The sequence below is a fragment of the Nothoprocta perdicaria genome, unplaced genomic scaffold (genome assembly GCF_003342845.1).
Source record: "Nothoprocta perdicaria isolate Ctin4 unplaced genomic scaffold, notPer1 scaffold_12, whole genome shotgun sequence".
NCBI classification, from domain to species: Eukaryota; Metazoa; Chordata; class Aves; order Tinamiformes; family Tinamidae; genus Nothoprocta; species Nothoprocta perdicaria.
The window spans coordinates 2,217,139-2,236,756 of record NW_020454316.1 but is presented as its reverse complement, the minus strand read 5'-3'; the positions used below and the strand labels follow the sequence as shown (position 1 = coordinate 2,236,756).

The 19,618-nt window shown below is 67.9% G+C and overlaps 3 protein-coding genes across 3 annotated transcripts in view; 2 read left to right on the top strand and 1 right to left on the bottom strand.

The window, feature by feature from the left end:
- The window catches only part of LLGL1 (LLGL1, scribble cell polarity complex component), a 12,700-nt gene extending 2,637 nt beyond the window's left edge, over nucleotides 1–10,063 (top strand). The window contains exons 2-22 of the mRNA XM_026053911.1: nucleotides 1,191–1,272; nucleotides 1,345–1,475; nucleotides 3,088–3,246; nucleotides 3,320–3,482; nucleotides 3,767–3,902; nucleotides 4,186–4,240; nucleotides 4,492–4,649; nucleotides 4,730–4,947; nucleotides 5,136–5,203; nucleotides 5,628–5,781; nucleotides 6,149–6,253; nucleotides 6,618–6,910; nucleotides 7,010–7,160; nucleotides 7,403–7,556; nucleotides 7,717–8,000; nucleotides 8,367–8,631; nucleotides 8,780–8,894; nucleotides 9,058–9,152; nucleotides 9,302–9,425; nucleotides 9,559–9,638; nucleotides 9,957–10,063. Of these exons, the coding sequence (XP_025909696.1) occupies nucleotides 1,191–1,272; nucleotides 1,345–1,475; nucleotides 3,088–3,246; nucleotides 3,320–3,482; nucleotides 3,767–3,902; nucleotides 4,186–4,240; nucleotides 4,492–4,649; nucleotides 4,730–4,947; nucleotides 5,136–5,203; nucleotides 5,628–5,781; nucleotides 6,149–6,253; nucleotides 6,618–6,910; nucleotides 7,010–7,160; nucleotides 7,403–7,556; nucleotides 7,717–8,000; nucleotides 8,367–8,631; nucleotides 8,780–8,894; nucleotides 9,058–9,152; nucleotides 9,302–9,425; nucleotides 9,559–9,637 (2,989 nt within the window). The 3' untranslated portion in view covers nucleotide 9,638; nucleotides 9,957–10,063. The remainder of the gene's footprint in view (nucleotides 1–1,190; nucleotides 1,273–1,344; nucleotides 1,476–3,087; nucleotides 3,247–3,319; nucleotides 3,483–3,766; nucleotides 3,903–4,185; nucleotides 4,241–4,491; nucleotides 4,650–4,729; nucleotides 4,948–5,135; nucleotides 5,204–5,627; nucleotides 5,782–6,148; nucleotides 6,254–6,617; nucleotides 6,911–7,009; nucleotides 7,161–7,402; nucleotides 7,557–7,716; nucleotides 8,001–8,366; nucleotides 8,632–8,779; nucleotides 8,895–9,057; nucleotides 9,153–9,301; nucleotides 9,426–9,558; nucleotides 9,639–9,956) is intronic.
- A 1,399-nt stretch (nucleotides 10,064–11,462) lies between these two features.
- Nucleotides 11,463–19,542, bottom strand: FLII (FLII, actin remodeling protein). The gene is made up of 30 exons (XM_026053910.1): nucleotides 19,538–19,542; nucleotides 19,053–19,266; nucleotides 18,614–18,685; nucleotides 18,321–18,401; nucleotides 17,907–17,992; nucleotides 17,619–17,780; nucleotides 17,386–17,489; nucleotides 17,128–17,303; nucleotides 16,888–17,045; nucleotides 16,661–16,745; nucleotides 16,243–16,390; nucleotides 15,975–16,108; nucleotides 15,683–15,895; nucleotides 15,411–15,590; nucleotides 15,254–15,336; nucleotides 15,089–15,163; nucleotides 14,734–14,817; nucleotides 14,473–14,644; nucleotides 14,291–14,395; nucleotides 13,875–14,066; nucleotides 13,576–13,764; nucleotides 13,345–13,484; nucleotides 12,990–13,215; nucleotides 12,759–12,913; nucleotides 12,610–12,670; nucleotides 12,395–12,523; nucleotides 12,131–12,237; nucleotides 11,876–11,981; nucleotides 11,728–11,793; nucleotides 11,463–11,608 (listed from the first exon to the last, which is right to left on the bottom strand). Exons 1-30 carry the CDS (start codon nucleotides 19,540–19,542, stop codon nucleotides 11,474–11,476), a joined length of 3,843 nt encoding a protein of 1,280 aa, XP_025909695.1. The 3' UTR covers nucleotides 11,463–11,473.
- Nucleotides 19,543–19,561: 19 nt separating this feature from the next.
- Nucleotides 19,562–19,618, top strand: part of MIEF2 (mitochondrial elongation factor 2) — a 4,284-nt gene continuing 4,227 nt past the window's right edge. Inside the window, exon 1 of the mRNA XM_026053909.1 lies at nucleotides 19,562–19,577. Coding sequence (XP_025909694.1) covers nucleotides 19,562–19,577 — 16 coding nt within the window. The remainder of the gene's footprint in view (nucleotides 19,578–19,618) is intronic.

Sequence of the window (19,618 nt, the reverse complement as noted above, 5' to 3'; positions counted from 1 at the left end):
GGCTCATCCGGCGGCCCGTCCTGCCCGGCCCTGGTGCCGGTGTCGTGCGCGGGTGTCTGGCTCCTCGGGGACGTCGCCGGGCGGCCTGGCCTGGGCGCCGCTGCCGAACAGCTCCCACCTGTCGGTCCTGGCCGAGCTGCCGGGCCGGTTCCGCGTGCCACGAGCACCGGGCCGTGCTCCTGCAGTGGTTAYAGGCAGCGCGCAGGGGACCCCGAGGAGGGCTGTGCTTGGCGCTGGGTGTCCCCCGGGCACCCAAGGGAGACGGCCGCCCCGTGGGCCCGCAGGAYGGAGCTGCAGCCGCGGTGCCCGGGCTGCACCGACCCCCCTTGGGGCTGCRCTGCAGAGAGCCGCAACCGGGAGCTGCTCCGAGCTCTCCCGCGGGTGCTGTGGGTGCCGGAGCAGCACCGCGCTCGGTTCCTGCTCCGCCTGCGCGGGAGCCGGGACCAGTTGGGCGAGTGCGGCAGCACATACCGATCCCCACCCCGGCGCGCGCCGGGCGGCTCCGCGGCCCTCCCAGAGCAGGGGGTGGCGCCGGGGAGGCCCCACGCGGCCCCGGCCGCTTCCCGGCCGGAGGGAAGGGCTCCCTGCCCTCACCCTGGGGACGCCCGGCGCTGCCGTCAACGCGATGCCSGTGCCCGCTGCTCTGCGCCTGGCTCGGGCTGGACAGGGGTCACCGGGGGTCCCCGTGTGTCCCCCCGTCCTGAGCAGGGGCACTGCTGTGTGTCCCCGTGGGGTGTCGTGGTGCGGGAAGGTGCCCRTGGGAACGCTCGGGGTGCTGGAGGTGCTGGGAACCGAGGCCGTTGTCCCTGTCCAGAGGAATGTGGCTGCTCCGTGGCACCCCCAGCCCATCCATGGCCCCATTGATGCCTCAGATGACCTGGGAAGGCCGTGGTTCCTACYGGGCTGGCGCTCCTAACCCCGGCAGGGAATATCCCACCCCACCGAAACAGCCTGCATTGCTGCGTTGTCTTCAACTTGTTTCCCCAGCCGAGGGGCTGGGGCGCCAAGGGACGTCCTGCCYGGCCTCCTGGGGGGACCGCGGGACACCGGCAAGGGCTGCTGCGGGTTTGGGGTTAAACTGTGCCCAGCGGGCATCGCAGGTGGGGGGAATGCAGTGGCCTTTGGGCTAATGCGGCTGTTCCGGCCGCGCTCGACCTCGTCCCCCGTCGCTTCCTTGACGGCCTCGGCAGCTACGGCGCCCCGGGCGTGGAGTTCAGCGGGCTGCACAGGGATGCGGCCACCGTCACGCAGATGCACTTCGTGCCCGGCCAGGTGGGTAGGGGCGCGCGGGGGGAGCCCGGCGCCGCCGCCCGCCTCGCTGACACCCTCGTGTGCCCGCCGCAGGGCTGGCTGCTSTGCCTGCTGGACGACAACACGCTGCACCTCTGGGAGATCTACCACAAGGAGGGCTGCTCGCACCTGGAGGAGACGCGCAGCTGCGGCCTGCCGGGGCGCCCAGGGTTCGACAGCGCTAAGTACTCGTCCCGCCTGCCTCCTTCCTTCTGTCCCTGGGGAGCTCCCGCCCCTCTTCCCGCTCTCCTCGGAAGCCTCAGGGTCCCAAAGGCGGCACAAGCGCCGGCCGAACCCCGGCCACTCCGGAGACTCCGCGTCTCGCTCCCGGCGCTTCCAGCCCTTTTGTGCCCGGCTCTCCCGCCTCCCGCTCCGTTGCTGTGGCGACGGCGGTGCCGGGGTCTCGCCTTTCCGCTGGGCTCTGCAAAATTCCCTCTTTTTTGTTTTTTTCTTCCCTTTCTTTTCGGCGCGCCCCCTCCCCGGGCGGCCGCGGCGGCTCCCGGCGAGGTCTGCCAGAGTTTACGGCGGAGCCGCGATGTGCCGGGGTGGGGTTTGGCTCCCGTGCTGCCAGATGCAGGGTTTTGCACTGTTTTTATTTTGTTTCTTGCTTTTAAAAACAACCAAAGAGAAAAAATAACGAGGCTCCGAACCTCTGCATTCRGCCGTGTAGGGATGGGCGCAGAGCAGCCGCGATGGAGCTGGGTCCCGGGACCCAGGGTGGCAGCGGGGGAGCGGGGACCCCGCGGTGGCCCCGGTGYGGCCGTCACCCCGGCACRGCGGCTGGGAACGCCGCGTGGGAGCCGCCAGGTCCCGCTGGGATCCCGGCCAACGTCCCATTGATAGCGGCCCCAGCAGTTGCCTGGGGGAGAGCTCGAGGTCAGGGCTGGCGCGGGGAGCGATCCCGGGTCTCTCCCAGCCGGCGGCTCCCGTCCGGGCAGCTCCCGGGCGGAGGTGATAAGGGCTGGATAGCGCCCGGGGCGCCGTCCCGCTGCAGGGCTAGCGGTGCCTGGGAGAGCAGCGGCGCCAAGGCCGGGTGCTCCGCGGCTCCAGGCACGCGCCCTGTTCTGCTGGATGGGGCTTATCCTGGGGGCTGCTCCGAGCCCAGCAAGGCCAGATCCAGCTTTAGGGCTGGATGGTCCCGCAGGCCGAGGGGGTCTGCGGGTCCCGGGGCGGGTAAAGGAGCGTGACCGGCCCCGAGCACAGCCGAACGCCCGGCCACGAGTCCTTGGCCCCTCTTGCCCACCCACARCAGGGCTCGGAGCCCGGCGCTTGCCAGGGGTCACAGGGCCTGGCCCCCCTTTCCCCATCCCCAGTGTTCCTGGCAAGACGGGGGCCTGGAGCCCTGGCTCGTGGTCAGGGGGTGGTCGGGACCCCCTGCACTAGCACTTGCCCCTGCACATCCCCTGCAGCAAAGCAGCCCGGTCTCCTCGCGCTCTGATCCAGCTCTTCAGCTGCAGCAAACAAGAGCTTTGAAGAGCCCGCAGTGGGCAGAATTGCAGTCCCGGACTCCAGTGACCTTTGTTAGGTGTTGGCAAGGCTGGGGCTGTAATTAATGGCTCTATAATTGGCTGTAGGCAGAGCCATTAGCATCTAGGCTGAAGGAGAGCTGACAGTGGGTGATGACCAAACATCCTGGCTGCTTTCCCTGAGCATCATCCTCATCCTCACGGCGGGTGTGCGCCTGAGCAGGGCCTGGGGGCGATGGGAGGAAGGTCGGAGCGGGGCTGGAGCCCCCGCTGGGGGTGTCACGTGGAGAGGGGCAGCGCGGCTGACGTGGCGCCGCGGTCCTTCCCCCAGCTGCTCGCCCGGCATCACGCGGGTGACGGTGATCCTGGTGAAGTCCTCCTGTGACGTGGCCTGCCTGGGCACCGAGGGCGGCGGGCTCTACTTCCTGGCGCTCCCTGGCCTCGCGCTGCTCGAGGAGAGAACCCTCCTCCAGGACGAGATCCTGCAGAGGTGAGAGGCGGCCGGGCGCGCGCCCTGTCCCGCCGGCGCCCGCCGCTCCTCACCGCGCTGCCCTCCTCGCCAGCGTGCCCGACGACTACCGCTGCGGGAAGGCGCTGGGGCCCGTCGAGTCCGTGCAGGAGCACCCGCAGGACCCCTCCAAGCTGCTCGTCGGCTACAGCCGGGGGCTGGTGGTCATCTGGGACCAGAGCACGCGCGCCGTCCATCACCTCTTCCTGGGCAATCAGGTAGCTCAGCGCCCGCTGGTGCCTCCAGCTGCTCGGGAGCACAGTGTCTTCCCGGGCCCATGCACTGCCTTGCCAGGGTGGTGCTCAGCTGGTGGCCCAAGCTGCGGTGTTAGTGGCTAAGCAGATGGCTTAGCAGGTGCTTGCCTGGTTTTAGAGGACCAGGAGCATCTCTTGGAGCTGCTGGTCCCCAGTTTGCTGGTTTTGGGGGTCTCTGCACCACGGGGGCTGTCATGGGGCTGGAGCCTCCATCCCTGTAGTTTCAAGCCCCCTTTTGTCTCTTGCAGCAACTGGAAAGCCTGGCCTGGGAGCACAGCGGCAAGACCATCGTGAGCTCCCACAGCGACGGCGGCTACATGGTGTGGGCCGTGACCAGCAGCTGCCAGACGACCCAGCAGCCCGTCCTGTCCACCATCCCGTACGGTGCGTTTGCAAGGGGCTGTCCCCTCCACCCCCATGCTGGGCTTGGCACCAAGGACTGGGGCAAGGAGGGTCCAGGGGCAGCTTGGTGCCCTGCTCTAGGGTGGCACTGGCTGGTTCTTCATCTGTTGGGTGCTGCRCAGCTCGGGCTGATCTCACTGTCCCAGTTTCTGGATGCTGGGAGGTCCCTGCAGCCCCTTGGGTTTCATCTCATGCTCAGGAAGCCAAGATCTTGGACTTCTTGTGCAGTGGGAAAGTTGCAGCCGTGGGGTTGTCTGCATTTCAGGTCCGTTCCCTTGCAAAGCCATCAACAAGATCCTGTGGCGAACCAGTGAATCGGGGTAAGTGCCTGCAGAGCGTGGGGCTGCTCTGGCCACGCAGAGGCAGCAGCAGCCGTGGGCTTGCTGGGCTGTCCCCGGGCTTGCCGTGGSCTTGGGTAAGTGGTGCAGCTGAGGGACCTTGGGTGCCAGGCAGGATTTGGGCTGCAGGATGTGCTGGTCTTGCCAGCCTCCAGTGCAAGGTGTCGTGCAGAGCCCAGGGCTCCCCTCGCAGCAAGGACAGGGGTGCCTGACGCCCATGTACTTCCTCGCAGCAACCCCTTCATCATCTTCAACGGCGGCATGCCGCGGGCCAGCTACGGCGACCGGCACTGCGTCAGCGTGCTGCAGGGCCAGAACCTCGCCACGCTGGACTTCACCTCCCGCATCATCGACTTCTTCACCGTGCAGGGCGCGGCCGTGGCCGAGGGAGGTTCGTCCCGCCGGCGCCGGCTCYGGGCAGGGCGGCCCTGCAGCTGGGGTCTCTGTTGCCAGCCCCGGTGTCTCCCCCAGGCTTCGAGAACCCGCGTGCCCTGGTGGTCCTGGTGGAGGAAGAGCTGGTGGTGATCGACCTGCAGACGCCGGGCTGGCCCACCATCCCGGCCCCCTACCTGGCACCTCTGCACTCCTCTGCCATCACCTGCTCCTATCACATCTCCAACGTGCCCCTCAAGCTCTGGGAGAGGATCATCAGCGCAGGGGAGCAGCAGAGCCCCCGGCTCTCCTCCGCGGTGAGTAGTGGCTCTTCCTGGGGACACGTGGAGCTGTTGAGGTGGCTCTGGGGGGTCCAGGCTGCACATTGGTGCTGTCTGGTCATGAGCCCTGGCTGCTGGGCTCAGAGCTGCCCGAGGACGGGGAGTGTTGTGGGGGACACACAGTTTTAATGCTTCCTCCTGCTCCCTGCCGACGGGCTCTCCAGGCTTGGCCCATCAACGGAGGCAAGAACTTGGCCCAGGAGCCCACACAGAGAGGTCTTCTCCTTACTGGGTAAGTGCCCTGGACCAGCCTGGTGGGTCATGGATGACCCTGTAACACCCCGTGTGACATGGAGAGGGGGTCCTGGACACCCAGCAGCCTCGAATGCACCAGGATGAGGGGGTGCTGGCCGCATCCTGCCGCGCAGCCCCTTCCACGGGCGCTTTGCAGCGGTTCCCAGCGGCGGGAGCCGCAGCCGGGGCGCGCGGGGAAGGCCCTCGGCTGCCGCCGGCTGGGCTGACAATGGCTCTTGTTTGCCCTGGCAGCCGGGCGGGAATGCGTCAGCCGCGCYGTGCTGTCCCCGGCCGGGTGCCGGCGCTTTGCGCGCGCTCCCCCGTCCTGGCACGGCGGCGGCCGCGCGCGCCCCGCGCACAGGCCCCTCTTGTCAGCCCCGCAGGTGGCGGGGCCCTAACGCGGCCTCCCCCCTCGCCCCCAGGCACGAGGACGGCACCGTGCGCTTCTGGGACGCCTCGGGGGTGTCGCTGAGGCCGCTCTACAAGCTGGGCACTGCCAACATCTTCCAGACAGACTGCGAGCACAACGACAGCCTCAACCAGGCGGGCGAGGAGGAGTGGCCGCCCTTCCGGAAGGTAACGTGCCCGGAGCGGCCGCTGGCACCGCGGGGACAAACCCGGAGGGAGGGCAGGGAGGATGAGCCYGTAGGAGCCGTCCCAGCCGTGCTCCGGGGGACGTGTCCCCTGCGTCAGGGCACAGCTGCCACCTGATGCCCAGCGAGGACACAAGGGGCCCTTGTTCTGCACGTCCCGGCTTGCAGATCTGCCGCGCTGGGCACGGGGGGCAGCCCTGCCGTGACTCTTCGCTGGGCACAAAGCCCACAGGACAGCAGTGTCCCAGCTGCGCGTCCCTGCAGTGCTGGGGGCGGCCAAGGGGCCGGGGCCGGCGGCAGAGGGGCCGCCYGGAGCAGCGCGAAGGCTCCGCTGCCGCTCTCGCCCGCAGGTCGGCTGCTTTGATCCCTACAGCGACGACCCGCGCCTGGGCGTGCAGAAGATCGCGCTGTGCAAGTACACGGCCAGGATGGTGGTGGCTGGCACCGCTGGGCAGGTAGGAGCGCTTGCAGGGTGCTGTCATTGCCTGAGGAGAGAGGGACAGAGCCAGGAGCTGCTCTGCCTGGCCACGCTTGGCACCTCTGAGCTCCATGGAGAGCTGAGATGGGGCCCTGTGGCACCTTGGAAAAGCCTGTCCTTGAAGGGCTTCGGTTTGGCTCCTGCCTCGGGGTTCATCGCTGGCTTGCAGCAAGAGCCAGCTGCTGTCCCCAGGGTGGCACTGTCAGAGCGTGTCCCAACCCCTTGCCCATGGGTACMGCAGGGAGCCCCAGTGACCCACGAGGCGGCTGCTGGTAGCGCTGGGCAGTGCCAGGGTGTGGGGGCCGCGGGCCAAGCGCCTTCCCGTCTGCATCCCCCTGCAGGTGCTGGTCATGGAGCTGAGCGACGAGAGGTCGGAGCACGCGGTCAGCGTGGCCACGGTCGACCTGCTGCAGGACCGCGAGGGCTTCACCTGGAAGGGCCACGACCGGCTGGCGCCCAAGAACGGCCCCGTGGCCTTCGGCCCCGGCTTCCAGCCCAGCGTGCTGGTGCAGTGCGTGCCGCCCGCCGCCGTCACCGCCGTGACGCTCCACTCCGAGTGGAACCTCGTGGCCTTCGGCACCAGCCACGGCTTCGGCCTCTTCGACTACTACAGGCGCAACGCGGTGCTGGCCCGGTGCGTGGGACACTCGGTGCCACCCAGGGCTGTGTGACACCCTGGGGGGCCCTGGTTTGGGGGGCCGAGGCCCGTGCTGAGCGGTGTCTGTGCCCACAGGTGTACGCTGCACCCCAACGACTCGCTGGCCATGGAGGGTCCCCTATCCCGCGTGAAGTCCCTCAAGAAGTCCCTGCGACAGTCCTTCCGACGCATCCGCAAGAGCAGGGTGTCGGGCAAGAAGAGGGTCACCAACAGCCCCTCCAGCAAGGTGGGCAGAGAGCGGGTCCCTGGCCCGGCGGGCCCTGCGCCCCGGCTGTTCAGGAATGGCTGTCGCTGCTCCTTATCCCGAGCTCCTTTGTGTAGCAGGACGGGGCCAGGGCACCGCTCTGCAGCCTGGTGGGCTGCCTCTAAAGGCGACCCGTGAACCCCGAGCGTCCCCTCCAGCTGGGTGCTGAACACGGGTACCCCCGGCTCCTGCGGCCCCGTGCCTGAGCCCCGGCCTGCCCGCAGGTGCAGGAAGCCAACGCGCAGCTGGCGGAGCAGGCCGGGCCGCCCGAGGTGGAGATGACCCCGGTGCAGCGGCGCATCGAGCCGCGCTCGGCCGACGACTCGCTCTCGGGGGTGGTGCGGTGCCTCTACTTCGCCGACACCTTCCTGCGGGACGGTAAGGCCCGCGGCCGCCCTGCTGCCCTCCTGCTCCCGTGCTGCCCTCCCGGTCCCCGCTCTGCCGAAACAGCTTCGGGATAAGCCCCCGGGATGGGATAATCCCCCCGGCTCGGGCCGCTGCTGTGCTGCGGTCTCTCACGCTGCTCATTGTCCCGCAGCYGCCCATCACGGCCCCACCATGTGGGCAGGGACCAACTCGGGCTCCGTGTTCGCCTACGCGCTGGAGGTGCCGTCGCAGGAGAAGTTCTCGGAGCGCGCGGTGGAGGCGGTGCTGGGCAAGGAGATCCAGCTCATGCACCGGGCGCCYGTGGTGGCCATCGCCGTGCTGGACGGCCGCGGCAACCCCCTGCCCGAGCCCTACGAGGTGTCGCGGGACTTGGCCAAAGCCCCCGACATGCAGGGCAGCCACTCCATGCTCATCTCCTCGGAGGAGCAGTTCAAGGTGAGCACGGGGGCAGGGAGCAGCTCCCGCTCCACTTGCACCCACYGCGGTGCGTCCCCGTCTGCTCCGGGCATCCTCCTCTGTGCGTGGAGTGATCCAGAAAGGCAGAAACGGGAGGAGACTAAATGGGGTCATTGCCCAGACTGCTCGGTTGAAATCTGGAGTTTGAAATCTKCTCCTGCTGTGGAGGTGCTGGCTCTTTGGGGAGAATGTGACCCTTYGCTGAGGGTGCCCCGGGGCTGCTCTGGTGCCACGTGAAGTCCAGCGGGTTTCTGTCCTCCGGGGCGGCCGCGTGTCCCAACCAGGACTGGGTGTCCCGGCCGGGGCTGGGTGTCCCAACGGGCTGGTTCCTCTCGCCCGCTCCAGGTGTTCACGCTCCCCAAGGTGAGCGCCAAGACCAAGTTCAAGCTGACGGCGCACGAGGGCTGCCGGGTGCGCAAGGTGGCCCTGGTGAGCTTCGCCAGCGCCGCCTCCGAGGAGCACACGGAGAACTGCCTGGCCTGCCTCACCAACCTGGGCGACATCCACGTCTTCACGGTGCCCGGCCTGCGGCCCCAGGTGCACTACAGCTGCATCCGCAAGGAGGACATCAGCGGCATCGCCTCCTGCGTCTTCACCAAGCACGGCCAGGGTGAGGGGACATGGGGGGACACCTGGGGCTGGCAGGACGCCCGTCTCGGCCTGGGTGTCATCTCAGGCTCTGCTGAYGCCTTGGCCTGGCTCTGCTCCTGCTCTGCAGCCCGGCATAGGGGGTCCCTGACATTCTCTGCCCCCTCCAGGTTTCTACCTGATTTCACCATCTGAGTTTGAACGCTTCTCCCTGAGCTCCAGGAATGTGACGGAGCCTGTCTGCTCCCTGGAGGTCTCCAGGCTCCAGGACACCTCGTGTCTCAGGTGGGCTGGGGCGCCGAGGGGCTGCAGGGCTCGCTGGCCTTTGCTGCAGCCCAAGGGGTGTTTGTCTCCCCTCCCAGCGCGGAGAAGCACCCCAATATATAGGGGTCCATGGCCTCCACCCCGTCATGTTCCCCATCACTACTAACCCCCATTTCATTTCCAGCAACAACTTGACGGCGACGCCGAAGCTGCCGCAGGCCAACGGCACCCACGTCCCCCACAGCCCCGAGGCCGATCGCTCCCCGGCCGACAGCGACCGTGAGTGACGCTGCGCCCGCGCTCCAGCCGGCCCTGCCTTGGCTGGAGGGTCCCCCCAAGGGGCTGCGACCTCCTCCGGGGCCGCGCGGGCTGGGGCACCTGGCCGCTCGCCGGGGACGTCACCAGCCCTGCCGTCCCTGTGGCCGCAGGGTCCCCTGGGGAGCAGCCAGCAGCCTTCTCGCCCGGGCCCGTCGACTCCCCCAACAGCAGCCTGGAGAACCCGCTGGACACCACGGGGGACATCACCGTGGAGGAAGTGAAGGATTTCCTGCCGTAAGCGTGGGCTGTGTCGAGTGCGCGGGGTCTCTGCCGGCCCTCGGGCTGCCCCTCGCCTGCAACCCCGGGGCTGGCGCTGCCCAAAGGGCCCCGGGAAGCAGCCGAGTGTCGCAGCAGCTTCTGCCCCTAGGTCCTCAGAGGAAGCAGAGAGGAACCTGAGGAACGTGAGCGAGGACGAGGCCCGGCCCCCGGGGCTCCTCATCAAGTGAGGTGCGTGCGGGGCTGCCAGGGGGGACGTCCACAGAGCCGGACCTGCCTCCATGTCCCTCGCCGGTACAGGGGAGCTCTGCGCTGCTCCGGGCTGTGCTCCCGGCTGCCCTGGGCTGCTCCCAGTCCCTGGTTTACCTTGGGCTGCGCCCAATCTCCAGGTTACGCTGGGCTGCGCCCAGTTCCAGAGCTGTGAGGGAGGAGGCAGGTCCAGGGAAGGCAGAGGCAGGTCCCAGGTCCCGGCTCCCTGCCCCAGCCCTTCCCCCTGGCAGGGGCTCCGGAGCCGGGATGTGGCAGCCTCAACATCCGTGTTGCCTGCAGGGATCTCCGGCRGCCGAGGCCTCCGCAGCCCCTCTCCGTGCCTGGATTCCCGGGACGCGCCGCTCGGCTGGACTCTGCCCCGCGCCCCTCCGCGTAACGTAGCCTGGTCTCTCCTCTAACAGCCGCTCCAGCCGCGGCCCCGGCTCCGGCCTCCCCTGCGCCTCCCTCTCGGCCTCCGCCGCCCGGCCCCGGAGCCGGCGGGGCCCGTTCCGCGGGGCCCTCGCGCAGGGGCCCCGTCGCACAAACTCTTCCCGGGGAAGATATTTTCCTTTTTAATAGCCGAGTGTACCGTGTGCCCCGCTGCAGAGCCCCGTTGGCAGGGGCTGCCGCTTCCCGGCGAGGCCGCGCGGGGCCCCGCGGCGAGGCCGGAAGCGAAGGGAGGCCGGGGGCCTCCGCGTGGGGCCCCGCACCCTTGTCTCTGTTTACACGCCCGGCGCCCTGCAGTTTACAGCCCCCATCCCTGTGCACGTGCGAGGGGGCTCCGGGACGGGCACTGTCCCCTCTCCTGGTCCCCTGGGGGCACAATGCCCGGGCAGCCCCAGGAGGGCACCGGCCAGGGGGTCACAGGTGGCCTTGTTCTTAGTGGCTTCTCCAAGGGCTATTCCCCAGGCTGGGCTCCGGGCCCGCTGCCCCTTTCCGACACTAATTCCTGCCACGGGTGGGTTTGGGATGGGATCTCACTGCGGGCGGAGGGAGGAACGCCTGGGCCTGGCCCCTCTCCCTCCCCCTGCCCTGTCACAGGGGTGTCACTTGTGCCAAATCCCTGCCGGACGGCCCAGCCCGGCTCTGTCCCGGCGGGTGACGCTGGCTCTGTCCCCTGGCCCGCGGTGACCGGCCCTTGGCGCTTTGGGCTCAGCCTAGCGCCTATGGGACCCCCGCGTCCCCTCCTGCCCCCCGGGTCTCTTGCGGTACATGTGCAGCCGGGGGGCTGGGGACAGCGCTGTCCGGCCCCCCCGCTGCTGGCCGGGGTTGTAGTGTCCCTGGTAGAACAACCCCCTGTCCCCACCCTTCCCCTTCCCTTTTTTTTTTTTTTTTTTTTTTTTTTTTGGTAAGATGAATTTAGCATTGTTTAGTTATTAAAAATACTGGTTTTTAATATTGAAAATAAAGCATTTAATATCAAGCGCTGGGGCTGCTGCTGGCCGGGGAGCCTCCACGCTGGGGCAGGAGGGGGCCCTGGGGGTCCCTAGATGGGGCAGGATGAGACCCTGCTGGGGGGGTCAGCCCTGGGCCGGGGGGAGTGTGAACGGACGCAGAGCCGGGGGTGGCAAGTGCAGCATTTATTGATACGGKGGAGACCGGGGGGCCCCGGGCAGAGCCGCCCTGGCCGCAGGTTTGGCCCCAGCCCCACGCTGCTCTTAAGCAAAGCGGCCGTCGCTGCGCCAGCAGCCGAGGYGTCTGCGCCCCGGGAGCCGCGCGCCGGGGCAGGGCCGAGCTGGGCTCCGTGCGGGCAGCGGGTCGTTCCCGGCTCCTCCCGGGGCTCGGCGGCGCCCGGAGCGGCCCCGCGCGGGCAGCCCTCAGGCGGGCGGCTTGCGGAAGGCGCTCCAGGCGTGGAAGCAGCGCGTGAAGGGCCAGGGCTCGTTGCCCTTGCGCACCAGGCGCAGCTTGCGGGGCCGCGCGGGGTCCTTGGAGCGCAGGTGCTGGATGTAGACCTGGCGCGGAGCGCGGCGGGCCGGTCACCGCGGCTCTGCCCCCCGTGCGGGGGGCAGGACGGGGCCCCCTTGGCCCCCCGAGGGCAAGCGGAGCTGCCCGCCCGCGCCTCGGGCCCTACCTGGCACGCTTTGAGGCTCAGCTTGATCTCCACCTGGCTGGTCTGGGTGCCGACCCACATGTAGACCTGGGGGGATCGACCACGGCGCCGTCGTCAGCCGCCCCGCGGGGCGGCCTCGCGGCCGGCCTCGCCTCCCGCCCGGCCTCACCTCCCGCCCGTTGTCCAGCAACATGATGTCGTCGTCGGCCAGGTCGTCCTGGCAGAAATCCGAGCACTTCTCCGACACGGAGAAATAGCCCTTCTCGTTGGAGCACCTGCAGGGAGAGCCAGTGCGGGCAGACAGGAGAAAAGCGGGCCCGTTGAGGACATGAGCTTTCTAGGACTCAGCTCGTGCAGGGAGAGCTGTGGGAATGGGAAGGGGAGCGGCTTGGATTTGAGGAGCTCCTCTACGGCTGGGACCCACCTGAACAGCCGGGAGTGCTTCATGTACTCGGCATCCTCATCATAGGGCTTCTGGCTGCCGATGCCAACCCAGAAGAAGTTCTCGGGCTCCTCTCCCTCGTTGATGACCTGCGAGGGCAGGGACAGGGCTGAGCCTGGTACCAAGGCCCACGGAGCAGCCCCCAGCCCTCTCCTTGCCCCCTAACGTCTAGGTGAGACGGTGCCCAAACCCCTCGCTGTGCCAAGGCCCCGCGGAGCAGCCCCTTCCCCTCCAAGACCACCCCACCTGCTTGCTGTAGGAGTCGTCAAACATGTGGTTCATGATGTCCTCGGCCAGCTTGGCCTCGTCAGGGTCAGCTGCCCGGCCCACCCAGGTGTAGACAATGCCCTGGTTGTCAGTGCTCTCAAAAGGCACCTGTGGGGGCAAAGCAGAGGGTCAGGGCTGCCTGCTGGTGACATGGGGCTGAGCAGGGCAGCTCTGGGTGCTCCAGCCCTGGGTACCTTCAGGATGAAGCAGAACTCGGAGTTGAGCAGCCCTGCGTCTGTGTTGATCTGGATGCACCTGGAGAACAGCCCCGAGCAGCATCGTGAGTGATGCACCCCATCGTGAGCAGCACCCCGGGGTGCCCCGGGCCCTGGGGGGCTCTCACCTGGTGCAGAGGGCCCCCCCGTTGGTGCGGATGTGGTAGAGGCTGGGCTGGGGCGGGCTGCCCCGTTCCTTCCGCTTGCCCCTGTGGATGACGAACCTCCTCTTGAAGTGCGAGAGGAACTTGGGGTTCTCCTGCTGCTGGGTCATGCGCACGACCTGGCCGGGGAGGGGGATCAGCAGGGCCACGGGCACCCCCTCCCCGAGCCCCCTCCCGGGCCCAGCAGGGCGTCACCTCCAGCTTGCCGGGAAAGAGGCTCTCAAACTTCTTCTGAAGGCTGAAGGTGAAGGTGAGCCAGCCCATGTTGGAGGCCTCGCGGCCCTGCCAGAAGTAGACAATGCACTGGAAGTCTTCCTCAGACTGCTTCTCCTCCTCCTCTTCCTCACCGTCCTCTTCCCCTTTGCCCTCGCCCTTCTTCTTCTTCTCCTCCTCATCCTCATATTCCACTGGCACCCAGTACCTGAGGGCAGGGAGAGGAGGGTGTCACGGGGGACGCGGGACAGGCTGGGGGTCCAGGCAGCCCCACGTAGGAGACAGGGGCCACCAGACACTCCTGGACCCTACAAAGGGAAGGAAGGGCCGGCRTCACCTGCAGAGGAAGACGTAGCAGTCGTGGGTGTGGAAGTGGCCAAACTCCTCCTCGGGCAGGCGGGCGAATTTCTTGCCTTCCAGCACGAAGCCCTCCATGCCGTCCAGGTCCTCGTTCCACTCCTCCATGAGCTGCTCGGCCTGCAGCCCCGCGCGCTCCGTCACCCGGGGCCCGCCGGGGCGGGCAGCCCGCGGGGGGGACGCGCACGACGGTCCCCGCGCCCGGCCCTACCTCGCTCAGGGGCATGGGGGGCTGGCGGGGCAGGAAGAGCGCCGTGAGGTYGGCCTTCATCTGGTCCTTCTTCTCGGCGTCCTTGCGCACCTTGCCGGCCAGGCCGCCGTCCTGCAGCACGGTCTCGGCGTTGCGGGTGTAATCCACGCGCAGGACGTCGTCCCAGTTCTTGAACTTGGACTTGAACACCTGAGACGGCAGCGCSTCAGCGAGGTGCGAGGGACCCCGAGAGCAGGTAGTGGATCCCCCCAGTGCTCCGCAGCGGGGCCTGTGCCCGCGCGCGGGGGCTGCGGGCTCACCTGGCACTCGGTGCCCTCCAGGTTGCGGGTGACCATGGCGTGCTTGGGCCGGTGCAACATGCCGCACAGCTCCTGGCTCAGCTTCAGCGCCGCCGCCCGCACCAGCCGCGGCGACTTGCGCCCGATCCAGATGAAGACGTCGGACCAGCAGTCCAGGATGTAGACGCTCTTGGTGTCCAGCAGGCTCTGCAGCTGCACGGGGGGGTTCAGGCACCCGCTTGCACCGCGCATCCCGCACCGGACAACTCCCTGCTCCCAAAGCAGAGCTGGGACAAACACAGGGATCCCACCCCGGATCCCATGGGATGGAACCAGCTCTCCCGCCCTGAGCTGCTGCCCCAGGGCATGGCTGGAGGCACAGAGAACACAAAGCCAGTGTCCCTGGTCAGACTGGCAGCACCCCCACGCCACCCTACCAGGCGCATCTCCGGCATCAGGTCGGCCTTCAGCCTCTTCTTGTGCTCCACCGAGAGCTTGTAGTTGATCTGGGGCAGCTCCAGGTAGCCCAGGCCCAGGCCCACCTGCAGAGGGGCAGGAATGAGGAGAGGCGAGGGGGCTCCAGCAGCCCTGGGGGCTCCGAGGCCCCGCGATTCCCCACCTTGTAGAGCTTGGGCTTGTGCGGCTGGAAGTCGTCGGGGACGCAGGGCCGGATCTCCTCCGGCTGCCCCCCAAGAGCCTCCCAGAAGTCGGGGGTCTCTTGGCCCTGGCTGAGCAGCGTGATCTCYGCCTTGCCCTTCCGCTCGTTCTTGTTGATCTTCTCTGCAAAGAGCCTGTGGCGGAGATGGACAAGGGGGTGAGTGGGTGCCCCGCCTCCCCGCTGCACCCACGGGTGCTGCCTCGTGCCCCTCGGGATCCCTACCTGGCCTTGGTGGTGCTGCTCAGCGTGGCCTGGCTCCCCCGCCACACCAAGAGGTTGAGGCCGTGGTCCAGGAGGAAGACAAACCTGAGGAACGGGGTGAGAAGGTGGTCGGTGAGAGGGACGCCGCGTGTCCCCCGGAATATCTCAGCAATGGGGTGACCTCTCTGCTGGTCTCCACTCCTCGCAGGGCAGGGGGCTGCAGCCCGTGGGGTTCCACCCTGGTGGCACCCATGGCCCCAGCAGTGTTTGGCTTTGCAAGGGGCTGGCACCGCTGTTTTCTGGCCCAGAGCTGTGGCCAGAGGGTCCTCACGGAGCCCCGCAGCACCTTGTCCCCCCACCCTTGCCCCCCGCACACCGGGGATCCAGGGATGTCCCCTTCAGCGCCACCGGCTCCAGCTTGACGTTCTTCTTCCCGTAGACGCGGTAGAGCCTAGGGGAGAGACGGAGCGGTGGGACGGGCGGCCCTGGCCGTGCCACGCACCCCCAGCCCCAGGGACCCCAACCCTCGCCCCGGCCATACCTGGTGACATACTGCGTGTCCTCGACGGTGAAGAAACCGCTGGCCGTGCCACCCTCGATGTAGGAGATGTCGTGGTCAAAAACCTGGCGGCAAGAAGCGGGTCAGGGTGGGAGAGGGAGGTTGGGGGGCTGCTGGGGGGAGGCCGAGGTGGCCTCACCTGGAGGAACTCGTCGCTCTCGTCCCCCATCTCCTCCCGGATGCTGCGGCACTCGGCCCCCAGGTAGTTGCGCAGGTTGACAGCGTGGATGGCAGAACAGGCCTTCTTGTCCAGCGTGGCCTCCTGCCCGATCCAGTAGTAGATCTCCCAGTTCAGGGAGCCRTTCTCGTCCAGGAAGGTCTGGGGAGGGACAACGCGTGAGACAGACCGGTGGTGACAGGCTGGGGACACGGGGGCAGGGGTGGCAGGGGGCCCTGGAGCCTCGCCGGTACCTTGAGCACGATGTAGCAGTCRGCCTCGTAGAACTTGCCGTGGAAAGCCTCGTCCACCAGCGTGGGCACGAAGTTCTCGATCTGCCAGACGCAGAGGCCGGGCAGCTGCCCCACGTCCTCGCTGAAGAACTCCGAGTAGTCCAGCTGGGGCTTCTCCAGGCCCTGATCCCAGCGGCGCGTCTTCAGGTCCGGCGCCTTCGTGTCCCCGTTCTCCTGCGGGGATGGGGACCGGTCACCCCGCTGGGCCAGCGGCACGGAGCGACTGCCCCCTGGTCCCCTCCCCAGCTCCTACCTCCAGCTTCTTGTTCTTCTCCTGGGCCACGTCCGACATGCCCTTGAGCACCTGCTTGGCCTGGTCATCCTGGGCCGAGTCCTTGCGCCGCCGGAGCCGCATCTTGCGGGCCAGGGGGTCCTTGGTGCCGCTGCCTGGGGACGCAGCCACCAAACCCGCGCCGACCGTCACCCGCCGCCCTCGCCCCTGGAGCCCGGTCCCTTGTGCCGCCCGCTCCCGGCGCCGCCTCCCGGGCCGGGGGCTCCCGCCCGCGTCGCCGCGCGCTCACCCGCCGCCGCGGCCGCCACCGTGGCCGGGGAGGCCCCCGCCAGGCGCAGCTGGTTCTGCAGCGAGAAGTCGATGTTGTACCACTCCGAGGTGCGGTCCGCCGGCTTCGGCGGCATCACCAGGCTGGGGTTCTCRCGCACGTCCAGGATCTGCAGAGGGTGGGGACAGGAGGTGTCACTGCTCCGGGGGCCACGTCTGTGGCTCCGGGGGTCTCTGCGGCGCCGTGGGAGCGAAGGCGGGTGGGTGATGGGAATGGGATGCGTGGAGGGGATGGGAACCCAAACACACCCCTATGTTGAACTGTGTCCCAGGGGACATTCCTTTGGCTCCAAGGAACCTATTCTCAGCTCCCCCCATCCCTCCCAACAGGCCTGGCCCTGTGGACAGCCCTGGGGCGGAGGGGACGCCTGGGCTCTCACCTCCACGTCGGTCAGGAAGTGAATGGCCTCGGGCAGCGTCACCAGGCGGTTCTTGTTCAGCACCAGCTTCCTCAGCTTGGAGCACCTGCAGGGCACGGAGATGCTGCTGCAAGGCCAGGCTGGCTCTGGACACAGCACCCGGGGACGCTGGAGGACGTCCTGTCCCCACGCAAGTCCCGTGATGGAGCCTCCACGTCACCCCTCGGGGTGGCCCAGTTCTCCCCTACCTGCACAAGCTCTCGGGGATGAGCTCCAGGTTGTTGTTGGCTGCCATGAACTCCTCGAGGTTGGTGAGCTTGCCGATGCCCGAGGGGATCCCGTCAAAATCGAGCTTGTTGGAGTTCAGGTACATCTTCTTCAGCTTGGTCAGCTTGCAGATGGCCGACTGGGGAGGGAAGGAGACAGCGGGGTGAGGGAAAGGCAGGATGGAGGCAGGAACGTGACAATAGGGCTGGGCTGCTGCGTACAGGCAAGGAGGTGAGCTGGTTGCGGGACAGGTTGAGGGTCTCCAGCTGGGTCCACTGGTCTATGCAGAGAGACAGCTCYGAGATCTGGTTGCTGCTGAGGTTGAGGCGCCGCAGGCTGCTCAGGGTGTAGAGGCACTCGGGGACGCGGCTGAGCTCGTTGCAGGACAGGTCCACGTCTGGGGGCAGGCGGCGGGTGAAGCCCCGGCGCTGGGGGGCAGCGGGGCCAGCGGCACCGCACACCGCGCGTCCCGACCCCACCTGCCAGGTTGGCCAGGCCCTCGAGGCTGGTGGGCAGGTTGCTCTGCGTGCGCTGGGTGTTCCTGAGGTGCAGGGTCTGCAGCGCCGTCATCGCCGGCAGCTGCCTGCGGGGAACGGGAGCAGAGATGGAGACGGGGCTAGAGCCGCAGCCCCCAGCCCAGCGGGGCTCCAGGGCTGGGATGGGGTGCCCTACACCCACGTGGCTCCATCCTGCCTGGAAAACGGGGCCTCACCGGAGCTGCGCGTGCAAGAGGGGGTTGTCGTTGAGGATGAGGGTCTGCAGATGGACCAGGCGCCTCATCTGCGGCGGGAGGCTCTCCAGCTTGTTGTTGCTCAGGTCCAGGTAGAGCAGGTCGGTCAGGTTGATGAAGAGCTGGTTGGGGATGGTCTCGATGCTGCAGGGACACGGCGGGTTCAGGGCAGCCCAGCCCTGTGCGGCCCTGGGTGCCCCCGTGGAGAGAGCAAGGACCTGGAGCAAGGAGGGGCGATGGATGCAATGGATGGMGGGCGCCAGGACCTACCTGTTGTGGCCGAGGTTGAGGACCAGCATGTTCTTGGCGTTCTCCAGTTCCCGGGGACACTCCGTGAGCTGGTTGTAGCTCAGGTCCTGGGGGAAAAGAGAGGAGCAAAGCGGCCATCACCCTCCATGCCAAGGAGGATCCGCATCCAGCSGCTACCACCCCAACGCAAGGACCAAATGGCATCTCTGGTAGCTCGGCCTGTCCCATCCCTGTCCATGGACACCCCCTCCAGGCTCTCCCGCCTCCCCTGGGCTGGACATGCCCCAATTATTGATGTGGTGAAGGTGTTTTCAGCCAGGATCCTGGAAATCTGAAGGGATCCGGGCAGCAYTGGGATCTCATTTGTTGCCCCTTTCCCCAAGACAACCCGTCGGGAAGGAGGCACCGGACTCCTGGGTCCCRCATCAGCCCTACCAGCACGGAGAGGTCGTCCAGCTGGAAGATGTCATCAGGGACCCCCGAGTTCTTCAGGCTGTTGGCACGAGCCACGATCGCCTGGGAAGGACAGAGAGATGGGCTGGGATCGGCGAGGCTCCGGCCGTTCCAGAGACTCCAAGCCATGGAATGGGAGAGGGATGYGCCCGCAGGTCCCGGTGTGGAGAGGGACGGGAGCGTTCCCGGAGCACGGAGACGCAATGGAGCATCTCCCTGCTYGGCCCTGGGGACGCCGGTGCCGCGGCCGTCGGGAGCGCGGGGCCGGCGCTCACCCGCAGGCAGGGCAGGCCGGACAGCTCTCCGTGCAGCGTGGTGAGGCTGTTGTGGCTCACGGACAGATGCTCCTGCAGAGAGAAAGCCCCGTGAGAGACCTCAGCCCCCAGGCCCAAAGCCAGGCAGCGGCCGGGGGCTGCTCCTCGGGTCTTTTAGCAATGCGGAGGGGATATAAAAATAACAAAATATCAAAACGCCAAAACTCGGCCCAAATCCACTCTTGCCCAACTCACACCTTCACCCTTCCTACCAGGAGACAAAGACCCTCAGCACAACTTTCAGCCCGTTTCTTTCAAGAAAACAGGATCAAACCAAGCAGGAGCCGGCCCCGCTCCCGCCCCTCCCGGCTCCTGCMTCCGATTTCAGCCTGGTTCATGCCCTATTATTAGCCGCGCGGCCGCGGATTCCCGGCACGGCGCCGCAGCCCCGTGCCCGCACCAGCTTCTGGAGGGCGGCGAGCTCCTCGGGCAGGTAGCAGAGCCCCGTGCGGTTGAGCTTCAGCCAGCGCAGGCTCGTCATGGCCCGCACGTGCTCCGGGAAGTAGCCGCCCTGCAAGGGAGAAGGAGAAAAAGGGAGKGAGAAAATCGGGGCAAAAGGATTTGGACCCCCCCACGCAGCCCCACGGGCCCCCCGGGTGCTGAGAGCTCCCACCCTATGGGGTCAGTGCTGGGGGTCGCTGGGGATAATGGGGACATGTGGGGCTGGCGTGGGGGGAAATGGGGGGCCAGAGCGGGGCTGGTCCTGGGGGTCTCTGGGAGCCGGGATTGGGGTGTGGGGCTGGGATCGCCCAGTGCTGCAGGATGAGGATCTGGGACCAACATCTGTCCATGGGGTCCCGGCGGGGTGGGGGGATCCCGGGCTCCATGGGGCGAGGCCAGGCAGGATCCCCAGCCCTATGGGGTCAGTGGCTGAGATGCACCCGCCCCATAGGGCTGCTGGGGGGCAGGATGCCGCAGTGCCAGCGTCGGGGACCGGGGGGTCACGGGATTCCTCAGGGCACCGGG